Source organism: Lynx rufus, unplaced genomic scaffold, assembly GCF_022079265.1.
Source record: "Lynx rufus isolate CCGP_SWC_20201006 ecotype Redwood Valley unplaced genomic scaffold, mLynRuf1.p SCAF_2, whole genome shotgun sequence".
Lineage (NCBI taxonomy): Eukaryota > Metazoa > Chordata > Mammalia > Carnivora > Felidae > Lynx > Lynx rufus.
In genome coordinates, this window is record NW_025814834.1 from 194,974,438 (window position 1) to 194,992,197 (window position 17,760).

Consider the following 17,760-nt stretch of genomic DNA (forward strand, 5'->3'; position numbering starts at 1 on the left):
TTCCACACATACACTAAGAGATTCCAAATCCAGATAGTTCCACTAGAGAATTACAGCAAAAATTAAAGGAAAAAATAATACGGACCTTATACAAACTCTTTCAAAGATCAGGAAAAAAGTAAATATTTCCCAATTCAACTTATGATCCCAGAAAAACCCTGATAGTAAAACCTTACAAGAACATTATGAAAAATAAATAAAATCACAGAACAGTATCATTCACGAATATACATGCAAAAATCATAAAAATTTAACAAAGTAAATCTAGCAATGTATCAAAGGGATAATGCTTCACACAAAAATCAAGTTTATATCAGGAATTAAAAGTTGGGTTAATTAACTTGTTTTCATTGGATGAAAGTACATTGAAGTGCTGCCTATATCAGGTTTTTTTTTTTTTGTTTTTTTTTTGGTAAAACCTCTTATGAGGATATTAGTCTTCCTGTTATCCTAGATAATACTGATAACATCATAGCTAACACTGAGTAATTCTAGACCAGGTCATAGTTGTGGTTCTGCCATTTATCTAACCACTTGATCTTTGTCAAATATTAGTAGCCCTGAAACTTCTATTTTCTGATCTATAAAATGAGAATAATACCTGATCTGCCTCTTTCTTTTGAATCTTGTCAGGATCAAATTAGAAAACATACAATAGCAGGGCACCTGGCTGGCTCAGTCAGTAGAGCACGCAACTTTTGATCTCAGGGTTGTGATCTGAACCCTACATTGGGTGTGGAGATTACTTAAAAATAAGATATTAAAAAGAAAAGAAAAGCGCCAAAAGAGACGAAAGAAAGAAAGAAAAGAGACAAAAGAAACAAAGAAAGAATGGAAGGAAGAAAGATGGATGGATGGGAGGGCCTAGGTGGCTAAGTCAGTTGAGTGTCTGACTCTTGATTTCAGCTCAGGTCATGACACCGAGCAATGTCAGACTCTGCACTGAGTATGGAGCCTGCTTAAGATTCTTTCTCTGCCCCTCTCCCCCACTTGCATGCTCTTTCTCTAAAATAAAAATTAATTTTAAAGATAATAAATATAAATATATAAATTTATATGGTTTCTTTGATTACTACCCATCCTTTACAACCCCAGTAGTCTCCCTTCTTGAGGTTTCAAATTTGTCTTGTTATTCTAATGTTGTCATTAAGTAATGTTACACGAAAAGGCATGGGGAGGGCAGATTTCCCAAGCCCTTGCACATTTAAAGAATGTGTTACCTTCATATACAAACAACCTAAATTGAACCTATATATTTAACAATTTGATCTTCAAATTTCCATCTAAATTTTCATCTAAAATTTGCTATTATGGATTTCTTTTTCTGTATGTGTTCTTTATATCTGAGACTTGAAAATCCATAAATATGTCCTCATGCGGTTCTGTTTTTGTTAGGTTTGCTTGGAACATAATATATGTTCAGTTTTCAGTTGAGATCAGTATTGCAGAAGGGTTTCTTCTGTTATTTCTTTATTCATTTTTTATTTTTGTCTTTTTCAAACACCTCTAAAATTTGCCTTCAGTAGCCTGCACGCATGGATTCTACAGCCAACCCAGTTGTAGTAACAGGCTGTAGTAACAGCCCTGTAAATACAGTTGTTTATAAATATTTGCTTTATAATTTGCAACCAATAGCTTCAATATCTGAAGTCTATGATTTTGTTTTCATTATTGTCTTTCTTGCTCATGGTATCTTGTTAGCATGTATATCTAGATGGGCCTTGTACTCGAAAAGTAGTTTGCACAAATAATTTGAGAACTAGGATAAAAATATATTCCCCAAGAAAAGGTCTGCATTTGTTTCTGTCAGGTACCTGGGAATACTACCTGTCCAGTACAACTTAAAATAAATTCAAGATTACAATTTAGGCTTCCAGTAAGGGTTGTCCACTTCAAGATTATTCTCACCCTGAGCATAGCATTCGAGGGTCTCAGCTTATGGCACAGAAGTCTCCTGTATACTCTCATATGCAGACTCTGGACTTTAATTTCTGTTCTCTCCACACCTTCAAGGCATCAAAACTTAATGTTTCCAAAACCAGCAAATGCCCTCAGGGAAAAAGTGGCTTTTAAGGTCATTACTTTTCTAGGTTTCCATTTCTCTTCCATTTTGGCCCGGTAATTACAGGCATACACCACAGAACTGAATTTTTTTCCTATGAAATACCTCTTCGTTTTTATTTTTATTTATTTTTAAACATTTATTTTGAGAGCGAGCACGTGCATGCAAGTGGGGGAGGGACAGAGAGCGGGACAGTGAGAATTCCAAGGAGGCTCCATGCTGTCAGCACAGAGCCTGACGTGGAACTGGATCATACTAACTAGGAGATCATAACCAGAGACAAAATCAAAAGTTGGAAGCTTAACTGACTGAGCCACCCAGGAGCCTTAAACTTCTTAGAATGTGCTTAAACATCTTCCGATATAATTTTTTCAAATTATTTTTATACAGCAAACGTTTACACTAAGTCCCCCAAACTCAATACAGCCTTTTTTAAAAAAACATTTTTTTTTTACATTTATTCATTTTTGAGAGACAGAGAGAGAGCACAAGCGGGGGAGGGGCAGAGAGAGAGGGAGACAACAGAATCCGAAGCAGGCTCCAGGCTCTGAGCTGTCAGCACAGAGCCCAATACGGGGCTGAACTCACAAACCACGAGATCATGATGCACAACCAACTGAGCCACCCAGATGCCCCAAAACAGCCTTTTTTTTTTTAAAGCAAGACAATGTATAAAGAAGTTTCAAATTACACTACAATGCAATTGGTAGAATACCAGACATCACACATACAAGATTTAAAAAAAAATTTTTTTTAATGTTTGTTTCTTTTTGAGAAAGACAGAGAGACAGTGTTTGCAGGGGTGGGGCAGAGAGAAAGGGAGACACAGAATCTGAAGCAGTCTCCAGGTTCTGAGCTGTCAGCATAAAGCCGGACGTGGGGCTTGAACTCACAAAAGGCAAGATCATGACCTGACTGGAGTCGACGATTAACCCACTGAGCCACCCAGGTACCCCCAAGATTTTTTTTAAGTAATCTCTACACCCAATGTGGGGCTTGAACCCACACCCCAAGATGGAGAGTCGCACACCCAACCAACTAAGTCAGGGGCTCTACACAAGTTTTTTAAAGCCTGCTAAGTACCTACGAAGGGAATGCACTGCTGGTGCTTAAAAAAAAAAAGAAAAAGTCATGAAGCCTTGTGGTAACCACAAAGCAAAACCCTACAGTAGATACACAGAAGATAAAAAGAAAGGAATCTAAGCACCCATTAAAGAAAATCATCAAAGGACAAGAGCAGAAAAGAAAGGAAGGAAAGAACTACAAAACAGCCTGAAAACAATTAGCAAAAGAGCAATTAAGTACATACCTATCAATAATTACTTTGACTGTAAATGGACTAAGACATCGAGTGGAGGCTGAATGGATAAAAAAAAAAAAAAAAAAGACCCATCTACATGCTGCCTACCAGAGACTCACTTCAGATGTGAGGACACACAAAGATTTTAAGTGAAAGGTTGAAAAAAATATATTCCATGCAAATGAAAATTTAAAAAATCACCTCCAAGACTGATGTCAAGTTTACTACCTATGTATTCTTCTAGGAGTTTTATGGTTTCAGGTCTTACGTTCAAGTCTTTAATCCATTTTGAATTAATTTTTGTGTATGCCATAAGATAGGGATACAATTTCAGGGTGCCTGGGTGGCTCAGTTGGTTAAGCATCTGACTTTGGCTCAGGTCATGTTCTCAAGGTTCGTGGTTCGAACCCCACGTTGGGCTCTGTGCTGACAGCTCAGAACCTGGAGTCTGTTTCGTATTCTGTGTCTCCCTCTCTCTCTGGCCCACCCCTGCTCATGCTCTGTCCACTCTCTCTCTCAAAAATAAACAAACATTAAAAAAAAAAAAAAAAGATAGGGATACAAATTCATTCTTTTGTATGTGGCTGTCCAGTTTTCTTTTTTTTTTTTTTTAATTTTTTTTTTTTTCAACGTTTATTTATTTTTGGGACAGAGAGAGACAGAGCATGAACGGGGGAGGGGCAGAGAGAGAGGGAGACACAGAATCGGAAACAGGCTCCAGGCTCTGAGCCATCAGCCCAGAGCCCGACGCGGGGCTCGAACTCCCGGACCGCGAGATCGTGACCTGGCTGAAGTCGGACGCTTAACCGACTGCGCCACCCAGGCGCCCCTGTCCAGTTTTCTTAATACCATTTATTGAAGAGACAGACTGTCCTTTCCCCACTGCATGTTCTTGGTTCCTTTGTCGAATATTAATTGACCATATATGTGTGGGTTTATTCCAGAATTCTCTATTCTATTCCATTGACTTATGTATCTCTTTTTGTGCCAATATCATACTGTTTTGATTACTACAGCTTTGTAATATAATGTGAAATCAGGGAACATGATGCATCCAGTTTTGTTCTTTCTCAAGACTGCTTTGGCTATTTGTGGTCTTTTGTGGTTTGTGGTTTGATACAAATTTTAGGATTGTTTGCTCTACTTCTGTGGAAAATGCCATTGGAATTTTGATAGGCATTGCACTGAACCTGTAGACTGCTTTAGGTAGTATGGGCATTTTTACAATGTTAATTTTTCCAATCCAAGAGCATTTTCCATTTATTTGTGTTTTCTTCGATTTCTTTTATCAATGTTTTACAATTTTCAGTATATGGGTCTTTCATCTCCTTGGTTAAATTTAGTCCTAAGTATTCCATTCTTTTTGATTTAATTGTAGATGATATTGCTTCCTTAATTTCTTTCTGGTAAATCCTTATTTAGCATGATCTCGTGGTACGTGAATTTGAGCCCTGCATAGGGCTCTCTGCTGTCAGAACGGAGCCTACTTGGGATTCTCTGTCCCCCTCTCTCCACTCCTCCCCCGCTCGTTCTCTCTCTCTCTCAAAAATAAATGCTTTAAAAAATGAGATAAAACTATACATTCTAGATGTGCTTGGCACTAAGTCATAAAAAAAACTATAGCTTTTCAACAAATATTAACAGGCATGTACCACATGTCACACAATATACTAAGTGCACCATCCTGTATTAAGCACCTACTATTTGGGGGGGGGGGGGAAGTACAGAGGGAAACAGGTATATAGAAATTTTGCCCCTTCATATCAATTTCAGAAGTAGACTTACAAAATCAAAGGGTAGGAAGAGAACTGTTTTTTTGACTCTTGATATTTACTGCCAAACTGTCATGGGAACACATCATTATCCCCAGCTCTCTCTCTCTTACCCTCTCTAGAATTAGGCATTACATTTTCAAAATACCTTTTATGTGTTAAAAATTTTTTTTCTGCTATTTTATTTACATGTGGTTACTATCAAGATTGGCTTAAAAATAGTATTTTGCTGTTCTATATCCCCAATTCTCATTAATCTCACTGCTCCTATAGATAATTCCTTTTCTTTTTTAATTTTTTTAAATGTTTATTTATTTTTGTGAGAGACAGAGAGAGAGAGAGAGAGAGAGAGAGAGAGAGAACAAGTGGGGGAGGGGCAAAGAGAGACGGAGACACAGAATCTGAAGCAGGCTCCAAACTGCTGTCAGCACAGAGCCCGACACAGGGCTTGACCCCACCAACCGTGAGATCATGACCTGAGCAGAAGTTGGATGCTTAACCCACTGAGCCACACAGGTGGCCCAGATAATTCCTTTTTAATTTTTTTTAAAGTAGGCTCTATGCCCAACGTGGGGCTTCAACTCACGACCCTGAAATAAAAACACATGCTCTACTGACTGAGCCAGGCAGGTACCCCCGACCCAGATAATCTTTAAAAAAATCAAAAACAGAAGCGCCTGGGTGGCTCAGTCAGTTAAGCATCCAACTTCGGCTTGAGACATCTCAGAGTTTGTGAGTTCAAGCCCTATATCAGGCTCTGTGCAGACAGCTTGGAGCCTGGAGACTGCTTTGGATTCTGTGTCTTCCTCTCTCTCTCTCTCTCTGCCCCTCCCTGTGCATGCTGCCTCTTTCTCTCTAAAATAAATAAACATTAAACATTTTTTAAAAAATAAAAAACAAAGCAGTGCCTGGCTGGCTCAGTCAGAGGAGCACATGATTCTTGATGTCAGGGTTGTGAGTTTGAGCCCCATGCTGGGTGTAGAGATTACTTAAATAAATAAAACTTTATAATCAAAAACATAAAAAGTCATATCTACTTTAAGTATTTATTGAACGTTATGTTCAAATTATTTTTTAATGTTTTTATTTTTGAGGAACAGAAAGACGGAGTGTGAGCGGGGGATGGGGCAGAGAGGAAGACACACAATATGAAGCAGGCTCCAGGCTCTGAGCTGTCAGCACAGAGCCCGACACAGGGCTTGAGCCCAAGATCATGACCTGAGCTGAAACTAGACACTTAACTGACTGAGCCACCCAGGCACCCCATATTCAAGTTTTTATAGATACACAGATTAAATAATAAGTCAGTTATCTGCTTTAACTAGTTCCTAATATATTGTGGGGGGGGATATTCCACCTTAATATTTAAAGTTAATATTAACAACAACAATAGTTAATCTGTGTTATTAATATTTGAAATGCATTGTGATTTCTCATAATATAATTTTGAGGCAAGTACTATATTATGAAGAAACTGAAGCACAGGGAGATTAAAAAACATATTCACACTTATAAAGTGATAAAGTCAGGATTTGTAAATAGTCTGATTTAGAGACTGCATTTTTAATCATTACACTACACTACAAACTAACATCTGGTGAAAGTCTATCATTCATCGACTCATTAATTTGCTCAACAAATATTTATTGCCTCCAACTATCAAGCATTGTTCAGGCTCAGGTGAACAATAATTTTCATAATATTAATAAAGACCTGGTCTTCATGAAGCTTTTATGGGAGGGTTGGGGGGAGCAGATTACACTGCATTTCTTTTTTGCAAATCAGGTAGTAGTAAGTGCTACAAAGAAAAATAAAATATGTTAAGGGGATAGAAGGAGGGGTTGAAAGCAAATAGGTAGTTAACCATTTTAGACAGGTTTGTCAAAGGCCTCTTTGAAAGGGTGACAAGTAATCAGAAAACAGAGGAAGTGAGAAAACAAGTCATGTTTTCTCATGTCCATGGACATCTGGAAGAACATTTCAGGTTGAGGAAAAATCAAATATAAAGGAAAACGCAGAAGCTTGCTTGGTGAAGAACAGCAAAGAGACCACTATGCCTGGAGCACAGTGAGCAAGAAGAGAGTAAGAGAGGAGGTCAAAGATAATGGGAGATCAGATCACACAGGATTTGTAAACCATCATGAGGTCTTCGGATTGTATCGTGAGACATGAGAAACCAACAAGCGTTCTGGTTCAAGAAGCATTATGATCTGACTTAATTTTTTTTTTTTTTTAAATGATCGCTCAGGCTGCTTTATTAAAAACTGCCTGTAAAGGTACAAGCAGCGAGACCAGTTAGTAGGCTAGTTGACAAAGGATAATGTTGGCTAGGGCTGGGGAAGTAGCAGTTGGGGGAAAGACGCTGATGTGGAAAATACTTACAAGGTAGACCTGATGGGAACTGCTAATGGAGTAGGTGTGTGGTATGAGAGAAAAAAGCTCTCAAGGGTTTTGTTTTGTTTTTTGGTCTAAGCAACTGAATGAATGCAAATGTCATTTACTGAATTAGGAAAGAGTGATGGGAGCAAGTTTGGAGAGGAAATCAAGAGGATTTTTAGGACATGCTAAATTTGAGAGGTCTATACAACTAGGTGTCTAATAGGCAGTTAGATGGGTATAAAGTTCAAGGAAAAGGTCCAGCTAGAGACATAAACGTGAGAGTCCTTAGCATATTAGCAGTATTTGAAATCACTGGATTAGTGATTACCCACTCTGTGGTGGGATACAGAAGAACTCTAAACCCTGGGATACTCCCAATGTTTAGAGATTAGGGAAATGAAGAGGGCATAGCAAAGGAGACAGAAAAGTGATATCCAGTAAGGTTGAGGAGGACTTGGAGAAAGTGGGAAAAAGAGGATTTCAAAAAGGAAGCAACTTATAATCAAATAAAGCCAAATAAAACGAAGATTTGGGAACTGATTATTGGGTTTAGCAAACTCTCTTGACCTTGATAAGAGCAATTTCAACAGAGTGGTAGGGACAAAACCTTGACTGGAGTAACTTCAAAAGGAATGGCCCGAATATAATCAAGACTTTAGGTCCTAGTAGTTTACAGTAAATTCAAAGGAACATGTTAGGGGAGCCTGGGTGACTCGGATGGTTAAGTGACCAACTCTTGATTTTCGTTCAGGTCATGATCTTTAGGTTCATGAGATCAGGCCCTCTGTTGGGCTCCATGCTGACAGCATAGCCTGTTTGTGATTCTCTCTCCCCCTCTCTCTCTCTGCCCCTACCCCACTGGCATGCTCAAACTCTCTCTCCTAAAATAAACAAACATGAAAAAAAATTAAAAATAACAAAGAAACATGTTAAATTACACCATGAAGATGGAACCAACAAAATCCAGACTGTGAGAAACTCTAAAAGGACAAACAATCCATAAACTGAATAGGGAAGAATTATAGAACACTTACAGATTAAAAGACACTTAAAAGACATACCAATCATGAATGGATAAAAAAGGTAGTATATATACAATGGAATATTACTCAGCCACATAAAAGAATGAAATCTTCTCACTTGCAACAACACAGATGAATCTAGAAGGTCTAATACTAACTGAAAGAGAAAGACAAACACCTTATGATTTCACACATATGTGGAATTGAAGAAACAAAACAAAAAAGAGACAAAAAACCAAACCTTAAAAATGTTTTTTAGTTTTTTTAATTTCTTTTAAAGTTTTTTTTTTTTTTATTTAAAAAAAATTTTTTTTTCAACGTTTTTTTAATTTTATTTTTGGGACAGAGAGAGACAGAGCATGAACGGGGGAGGGGCAGAGAGAGAGGGAGACACAGAATCGGAAACAGGCTCCAGGCTCTGAGCCATCAGCCCAGAGCCTGACTCGGGGCTCAAACTCACGGACCGCGAGATCGTGACCTGGCTGAAGTCGGACGCTTAACCGACTGCGCCACCCAGGCGCCCCTAAAGTTTATTTTGATAACCACAGGTGAAGTAACCGCTTGAGCTAAAGCCAACCCTTAATGTTTATTTTGAGAGAGTGATAGCATGTGCGTGTGAAGGGCAGAGAGAGATGGTGAGAGAGAGAATCCCAAGCAGGCTCCACACTCAGCACAGAGCCTGACGTCAGGCTCAATCTCACAACCATGAGATCATGACCTGAGCTGAAATCAAGAGTCGGACGCGGGGCGCCCAGGTGGCGCAGTCGGTTAAGCGTCCGACTTCAGCCAGGTCGCGATCTCGCGGTCCGTGAGTTCGAGCCCCACGTCAGGCTCTGGGCTGATGGCTCAGAGCCTGGAGCCTGTTTCCGATTCTGTGTCTCCCTCTCTCTCTGCCCCTCCCCTGTTCATGCTCTGTCTCTCTCTGTCAAAAATAAATAAACGTTGAAAAAAAAAATTAAAAAAAAAAAAAAAAAAAAGTCAGACGCTTACCTGACTGAGCCACCCTGGCGTCCCAATGCTTTTTTTTTTAATGTCTATTTTTGGTTTTTTAATGTCTATTTTTTGACAGAGAGAGCGGGAGAGAGAGACAGAGCACAAGGGGAGTGGGGCAGAGAAAGAGGAAGACACAGAATCCAAAGCAGGCTCCAGGCTCTGAGCTGTTGGCATAGAGCCCAACGTGGGGCTTGAACTTAGACCATGGGATCACAATGTGAGCTGAAGTTGGACGCTTAACTGACTAAGGCACCCAAATGCTCCTTTTTAATTTTTCAAAAGTTTATTTACTTTGAGAGAGAGAAAGAGAGAGAAAGAGCACAAGTGGGGAAGGAGCAGAGAGAGAGAGGGAGAGAATCCCAAGCAGACTCTGCACCGTCAGTGCAGAGCCTGATATGGACCTTGAACTCATGAATCAATGAGATCATGACCTGAGCCAAAGTTGGACACCAAGTCGGAGGCTCAATCGACTGAACCACCCACGTGCCCCCACAACAGACTCTTAAATATAAATAAAGAGAACAAACTGGTGGTTACCAAAGGGGGGGAATGGGTGAAATAGGTGACAGGAATTAAGAGCATACTTATGAGTACTAACACACAGAATTGAATTACTATGTTGTACACATGAAATTCATATAACACTGTACATTAATTATATTGGTATTTTTAAAAGATATATCAATCACAATGTGTGAAACTTACTGGATCTGAATTCAAGAATGAAAAAATAAACCAAAGCAAACTAGAAACAAAAGTATAATATACGAGACAAGTAGAAATTGAACACTGACCAGATATTTGATATAAAGGAATATTATTATTTTGCAATGAGAATGGTACTATGGTTTAAAGACTCTGTATTTTTTATAAGCACTTAGCAGACATTTATGAATGAAATAGCATTATGACTAGAATATGCTTCCAAAAAGTACAAGGTCATGGGAAATAGGAAGGGACACAACTGGATGTGGATGAGGATTATTGGGTTTAAATGATGGGTACATAATAGCTTATTATGTAATTCTGCCTATTTGTATACACCCTTAATTCTCCACAATAAAAGGTCTTAAAAAGTAGGAAGAGAAGTACCATTTCCCTTGCATACTTTTTTAGCACCCATTGTACAGACAAGGAAATTAAGGTTAAGGAAGATTAAATGCACTGCCCAAAGTCAGTTAATTCTTTTAAATAGACTTAGCCTGCCTCAATCACTATTAACACCCCACACCAGAGTGGTACATCTGTTACAATCACTGAATCTACAATGACACATCATTATCAAGTCAGTTAATTTGAGAGCCAGGATTTGTCTCCAAAACCCATGCTTTGTGCACTACATCACACACCCAAATTGTTTTCCATTATTTTGCTGGGTGTTATTTATACAAACTGGCAAAAGACCAAAATTGTTTCATGAATAAGCAATGTAACAAACTACTGTTATTATAAAATCAAGTTTAAGTATCCAAAAAATATTTTAATGTAAATTAATGAAGAAACAATTCTGTCAACACAACAAATTATACTTCCAGTGAAGCACATTTATTTAACAAATACATACATTGCCTACTAGATTTGAAAATATATGGGGTGCCTGGGTGGCTCAGTCAGTTAAGCGTCCGACTTTGGCTCAGGTCATGATCTCACAGTTCTGGAGTTCAAGCCCCACATCAGGCTCTCTGTTGTCAGGATGGATCCCACTTTGGATCCTCTGTCCCCCTTTCTCTATGTTCTCCCCACTTGTGTGTGTGCTTTCAAAAATAAACATTTAAAAAAATAAAATAATATTTTATTTTATATTCAGGAAAACATTCAATTTTTGTTTTGGAAAAATAAACATTGTGTTGGCCTCAAAATTTGACATAATAAAATGACTGTTTACTACATATACCCACAAGGCTAAGCAGTAAACATTAGCAAGAGATTTTAGTAACCTCCCACATACTAATTCTACCTATTCATTCGATGAACTTATACAAACAGTGCACTTATTACCATATTACATTTATTATATTCACTATAGCTTAATAATCACTTGTAGAAGATTCAGCCTGCTGAGGGTAAAATTTCTCAGATGGCAGTACTGGGGAACTATTTTTAAAAAGGCATTGTGCCCCCTGAAAACAAGGGAGGACATGGCCCAAGTAGGTCCTGCCCTATGGAAATGTATCGAGATTTATTTCAGAATTAAAGGCTGGGTAGCTTTTGAAAAACTTTTTGAGTACCCAAGCAAAAATTTTAGAAAATTTTTGGGGCACCTGGGTGGCTCAGGTCATGATCTCATGGTTCGTGAGTTTGAGCCTCACATCAGGCCCTGTGCTGACAGCTCAGAGCCTGGAGCCTGGTTGGTTCTGTGTCTCCCTCTCACTCTGCCCCTACCGGGCCAGCACTCTGTCTCTTTCTCAAAAAAAAAAAAAAAAAAAAAAATTAGATAAAAAAGTTTTGAGTAATTTTAGAGTAATGCTATGTTTATGTTAAATATACAGATAGATCAAGTCCTAATTTAGAAGGCAGAACTTTCTTGTTCAAAAAGTAAAAAAAAAAAAAAAAAAAAAAAAAAAAAGACTTGATTGCTAAGGTATTAACCCATTTTGCAATCTATTTTTTAACCTTTTTTTTTTTAATTCTGAGACACAGTAATGAACTTCAGTTAAAATATCAAGTATTGGTAATGATTCAAAAATAGTATTATGTAAATCTACAATTGAGAATATTTTCTTGCAAAATTCCTTCCACAAATGAAAAATACAAAAATATCTCATGTTTATATTCTGTAGATACCTTCTCATTTCTCAAAAACTTGACAATTTAGAAATAATGTAGTTTTATAATGTAGAAAAAACTGGATGATACAAAACAAAGAATTCTTATAAGTTACTTCACTATTATTTCATAATAATGTATTTCATAAAATAATTTTTTATTTTAACCAAATCACAAAAAGCCCACATTAAGAAAAAACAGTTTAACATGGTTTTGCTAAATCTCAATAGTCTTTTTTTTTTTAAAGCAATGATTAGTCAAAGAAAGTTGTTAATATTAACACAGATAATGGCAGAAAACTACAGAAACTCCAAATACAGAAAGGCTGTTCATGTATCCTAACAGCATAACCATTATGGTTGAAAAACCACACAATATTCTTTCTCACATCTGTTTTGTTAATGAGCCAAGAATGGGGGTCTATTGGGTATCCTAGACAACTGAATTAGAAGTAGGAATGTCTGGTGAATACTGTTTATTCCAACAAATGAACACTAAATAGGTTTGGAAAGGATACTATTCTTAAGTTATATTTTTAGTTTTACTTTCCCAAAAAAAGAACTATCACTCGCCTTATTCCCTCATCTATTAAAAAAAAACAAAAACAAAAATCCCCTATAAATTACTTTAGATTCTAGTTTTAAGTATCATAAATGTTTTGTTAGATTAACAAAATATTTACTTACTTCATCTTTCAGATAGACCCTCAAGTATTTAAAGACTATAAAAATCAATGTGAAAAAGATGCTTGTGATAGAAAGCAACATAGTATTCAACTAGAATACAATAGTTTATGTCAGTTTAGCAAGAATTCTATTCTAAACTAGGGTTTTTCCATATACAACAGAGAACTCTTCCAGGAAATATCCCTTTACAGGGCCCCAGGCCTCTTTGCATGCTCTCAGGCCAGGCTTATAGAACCAAACAAATACAATGTTCCCACTGGAAAATATAAATTAATATGAATTAAATCTAAGTTGACAATTTAGTACATAATAGTCTCCAAAAGAGCAAAAGGGAGTAGCATCTTGAAATCATTTCATTCATTCTAGCCACTTTCCTCAATTACTTAATTCCTTATTTTTTTAAAAATAGATTTACTAGTTTGAAATCTGGCTTAGAAATTTAAAAAGTGATCAGGGTGATGGAATCACGGATAATTTTTAAAGGTCTTTATTATGTTAATCAAATTACATTTGAGAGTTACCTATATGTTCTTTTTCTCCTTTAAATCTTTGTTGAGAAGAACAAAATTGTTTCTTGCCTCCTTTTCTATATTCCCTCAGGGTGTTCTATCACTATCAGAGAAATTAAGTTCTAAAACAAATCAAAATAATCACGCATATTTTTGTAAGTCCCACTGCCAGTCAAGAGCAGCAAATACTAGGGAAAAAATTATCATGGCCACTCAAGAACAGCACAAGCTAAAATTTAAGTAGCAACCAAGTAGAAAAACCTTTTCTACCTCCAAAATTCATATTCTCCAGACAGAGCAGCATTTTGACATTTTTTTTTCTTCAAGACAAAAATCTACAAGTGAGAAAACTTACATCCCAAAGTGATTTTAAAAAGATTATTTTAGTTACTAAACTGAGAACCTAATGGCATTATATATTTTAGTTAATTTGAATCTACAACTTTAATTCATTTCATTCAAATCTAGTTTCCATACATGCAACTTCTGTTCCTTTGGAACTTGTTCTTGAATGATTTTTCTAGATTTTTATTATTAAAGAAATGTAGAGGCTTAAGACTACTATGCAGATCCAAACATGAATTTAAGAGTATCATTAAGATGGTCTAGTCACCCCTTGTATAAAACAACTACCAAACATGTCAAATCACTTTGCCTATCATTAATTTAAAGTAACAGTGTTTTTCTTCCATTGCAGCTAAGTACATTTCCTTCTACCCTAAACAGTAGTCTGACTTTACCTAAAAATACAGACTAGAGTATTAATGTCCTAAAAATTGCTACTCATGAGAACTCATATCTCAATGTACATTTCTACTTCTATTCACACTTTATTTGGAATTAAAACATATGCTTTTAGGGGTGCTTGGCTGACTCAGTAGAGCACACGAATCTGGATCTCGGGGTTGTAAATTCAAGCCCCGCGTTGGGTACAGAGATTACTTTTTTAAAAAAACCTTTGTAAATAAAAACAAAACGTATACTTTTAGTCCAAATGTAACTAAACCATAAAAAACAGGGTTCCGTCGGAAGTACCTCTAGGAAAAAATGCAAAACTACTGTTATAGCTAAAAACCCAACTGTGCCACCTTTTCGGGTTAAATCAAAGTTCACATAGTACTAAATCAGTACATTGTACAGAACACCCTTAAAAGTCGCTTTAAGTATTACATGCAAAAAGGAAGAACAAATATTAACTTTTAGTGAGAAACAATTATATAGTATTTGTATCCTAAGTCTTCCAATGTAAATTTTAAGTTTTCTATGTATCTACCTAACAACTAGCATTTAAAATATCCTGTCATAGGGGCGCCTGGGTGGCTCAGTCGGTTAAGCGTCCGACTTCAGCTCAGGTCACGATCTCACGGTCCGTGAGTTCGAGCCCCGCGTTGGGCTCTGGGCTGATGGCTCAGAGCCTGGAGCCTGTTTCCGATTCTGTGTCTCCCTCTCTCTCTGCCCCTCGCCCGTTCATGCTCTGTCTCTCTCTGTCTCAAAAATAAATAAATGTTTAAAAAAATAAATAAATAAAAAATAAAAAAATAAAATATCCTGTCATAATTCCTAAGAATCTCCACACACACACACACAAAACTTTGAAAAAAATTTGGTACAAAGATCCAACACTGACTCAACAGACTATCAGAGAGCATTTATGTCCAAAAAAAATTGTTTAAGTAATCTCTACACCCAAGGTGGGTCTCAAACTCTCGACCCAGAGATCAAGAGTCACATGCTCTACTGACTGAGCCACCGAGGCTCACCTGTATTAAAAAATTGTAAACCAAAATACATACTTGTCTAATTCTTTTTTTTTTTAATTTTTCCTTTTAAAGATTTTAAAGTAATCTCCACACCCATGGTGGGGCTCTCCCTCACAACTCTGAGATCAAGAATCGCACACTCCACTGACCCAGCCAGGCACCCCTCTCTATACCTGCCCAATTCTGGATTTAAAACTTCGTTGCACATTTTGCCCAACTGTGCTTTCAATTTCACATGCAGCATAACAATTACATGTAAGTCTCAGGAAGAATGAAAATTTTGTTTTTGATGATGACAACCTTGAGACAGACTATATTTTAACTTCATTATTACAGTTAATCATGTATAAACATCCTTGAAGAACAACCTTTTGAGTTTCAAGATATCTAAGATGAGATAGACATTATCTAACTCTACCTCCCCAGATGTGAAGACAATTTAACGGGTATAAATTTCAGCAATGACACATGCAAAAAGATGTAAAACTTATCTATAGCTCAAGAATTCATAGGAGCATTTACTGAATCGTACCTGGCTAGTTGGACCAGTCGGCTAGGTGGTTGGACTTCAGAAATATTTTCTAAGATATTGTCCACGCCCTGAGGCATAATTTTGTATGAAAAACCCAAAGGACAAAAGAAGTTTAAAAAAAAACTGAACTATCTTTTAAAATATTAGGACAATCAATAAAGTGTTTAACTTTCACGTTTTGTTTTCCAGGCGTGACGAAAGGACAGTTATGTAAAAGTTATCTATAGCCCGAGATCATCATATTCACTAAACAGTACAGTAGAAAATTAAAAAATTAAAAAGGCAGGACACAGTTTCAGAAATACACAAACCAATGATTAACAAATAAAAGTCTAAAACTCTTCACAATCTACAAAGCTTCCCTTTTTAAGAAAATATGAAGATTACAGAAAAAGCACACGAAAGAGAAATGGGAGAAACCGATTACAGAAAATTTCATACAGTGAAACTTGTAATAAGCCCCTCTCCTCACCCCACCTCTACAAATCCTAACTGCTGTTTGCATCTACTGACAATTCTACTTCTTAACCTAATCATAACAAACCCTTTGTTATCATTATGTCACTGGTTTCCTTATATTTAAGTTCTTCTTATGTTCAAGCACTTCCCAAACTGGCAAAATGAGATGTGAACTTCGGGGACCTGCGGTCCCATGAGTAACATGACGCCCCCTCCCACCAATATTTTGAAAATTAACTTACAAATTTGTTACTGTCTGAATAAAGCACACTTTCAAATTTAACATATTAAGTATTACCCTTTGGAAAGCAAACGGTTATGTAACACCTACTTTATGCCTCTCAATTAATTACTTTAGAACCATAAAGAAAGCTTTTTCTTTTTTCAAGGTAACTACTGCCCATGTTGCAATTTTCCTTAAAGACTGCAGTTTTCCCAAGGAGAGAAAAGATTTTTTTTTAATTCTAAATTGCCAAGAATATAATATCCGTTTTCCTAGGGAATGAGGAATGAGAAAAATATATTGTCAGCAATTTTAAGATCCACCTCCTCACGTAAGCTGTAATCTGGGCCGATATGACATTTCCGAAATCCTCAGTAACTACATACCATGCGGCCGCAAATATCAGAAGAGAAATCGGGGATGGATGAAATGCCATCTTGCATTTGACGCTGTAGTAATACCTATTTCAAACTTAACACTCCTCCGTTATCTCCATGTAGCTTCACAACTACCTTAAGAGGTAAGAGAGCTGACCGCCCAGCGCCTCCATGGGACACACAACCCGGTTAAAGGACGCGCACGCCGTTACACCTTCAATTGGAATAACAAAAAAGGACGACAAACCCTTCTAGACTCCAGAAAAAAAAAAAAAAAAGAGTAATACCGCCTGGAGATACCCAAACTTCAATCCTTTAAGCAGTGCCCCCTCCCCGCAGTTTCGCCTACTCAGTGGCCCCGGGGAACTGCGGCGGGGCGGCGGGGCTGCGGGGCTGCGGGGGAGGGGCCGCGCGGGGGGCGGGGGAGAGCCGCCGGGCCCGCGCACACTTCTCGCACCTGGGCAGGGGCGGAGGGAGCGACGATGCTCTGGGGACACCCCTACCCACCAGGCCAGCAGCTCGGACTCGCTCACCTGCGGAGCCGATTTCCATTCATGGAGCTGGGGGGAGTGCTTCGAGCGAGAAGGGCGCCCACCACTGGGGGCAAGGAGGCAGCGCAGGGGGCGACGAGGCGCGACAGGCACCCTCGTTCGGCCCCGAGGCGAGGTGGTGATGGCTTCTCCTCAGCTACCGCACTCCGAAAGCTCTCGTCAGGAACAGCCGCCGTGGGGAGGCAGCGTGCGACTAGGCGAGAGGAAGGAGAAGCGTGAATCGAGGAGAGGAGAACCCCGTGCGGAACTTGCGTCGCCCGCGGCCGCTTACGCTCCCACTGCCCCTCCACGACTGCGGCGCCGCCGCCGACCTCCCCGGGGGCCGCCCCCGGAAGCCCGCTGGCGTCAGTTCCGCTGCCCGGACTCGCC

General features: G+C 38.2%; 1 protein-coding gene across 1 annotated transcript in view; it reads right to left on the minus strand.

Moving 5' to 3' along the window:
• The window catches only part of AGO3 (argonaute RISC catalytic component 3), a 116,294-nt gene extending 98,688 nt beyond the window's left edge, over positions 1-17,606 (minus strand). Inside the window, exon 1 of the mRNA XM_047084531.1 lies at positions 17,374-17,606. Coding sequence (XP_046940487.1) covers positions 17,374-17,392 — 19 coding nt within the window. The 5' untranslated portion in view covers positions 17,393-17,606. The remainder of the gene's footprint in view (positions 1-17,373) is intronic.
• Between the last annotated feature and the right edge of the window lie 154 nt (positions 17,607-17,760).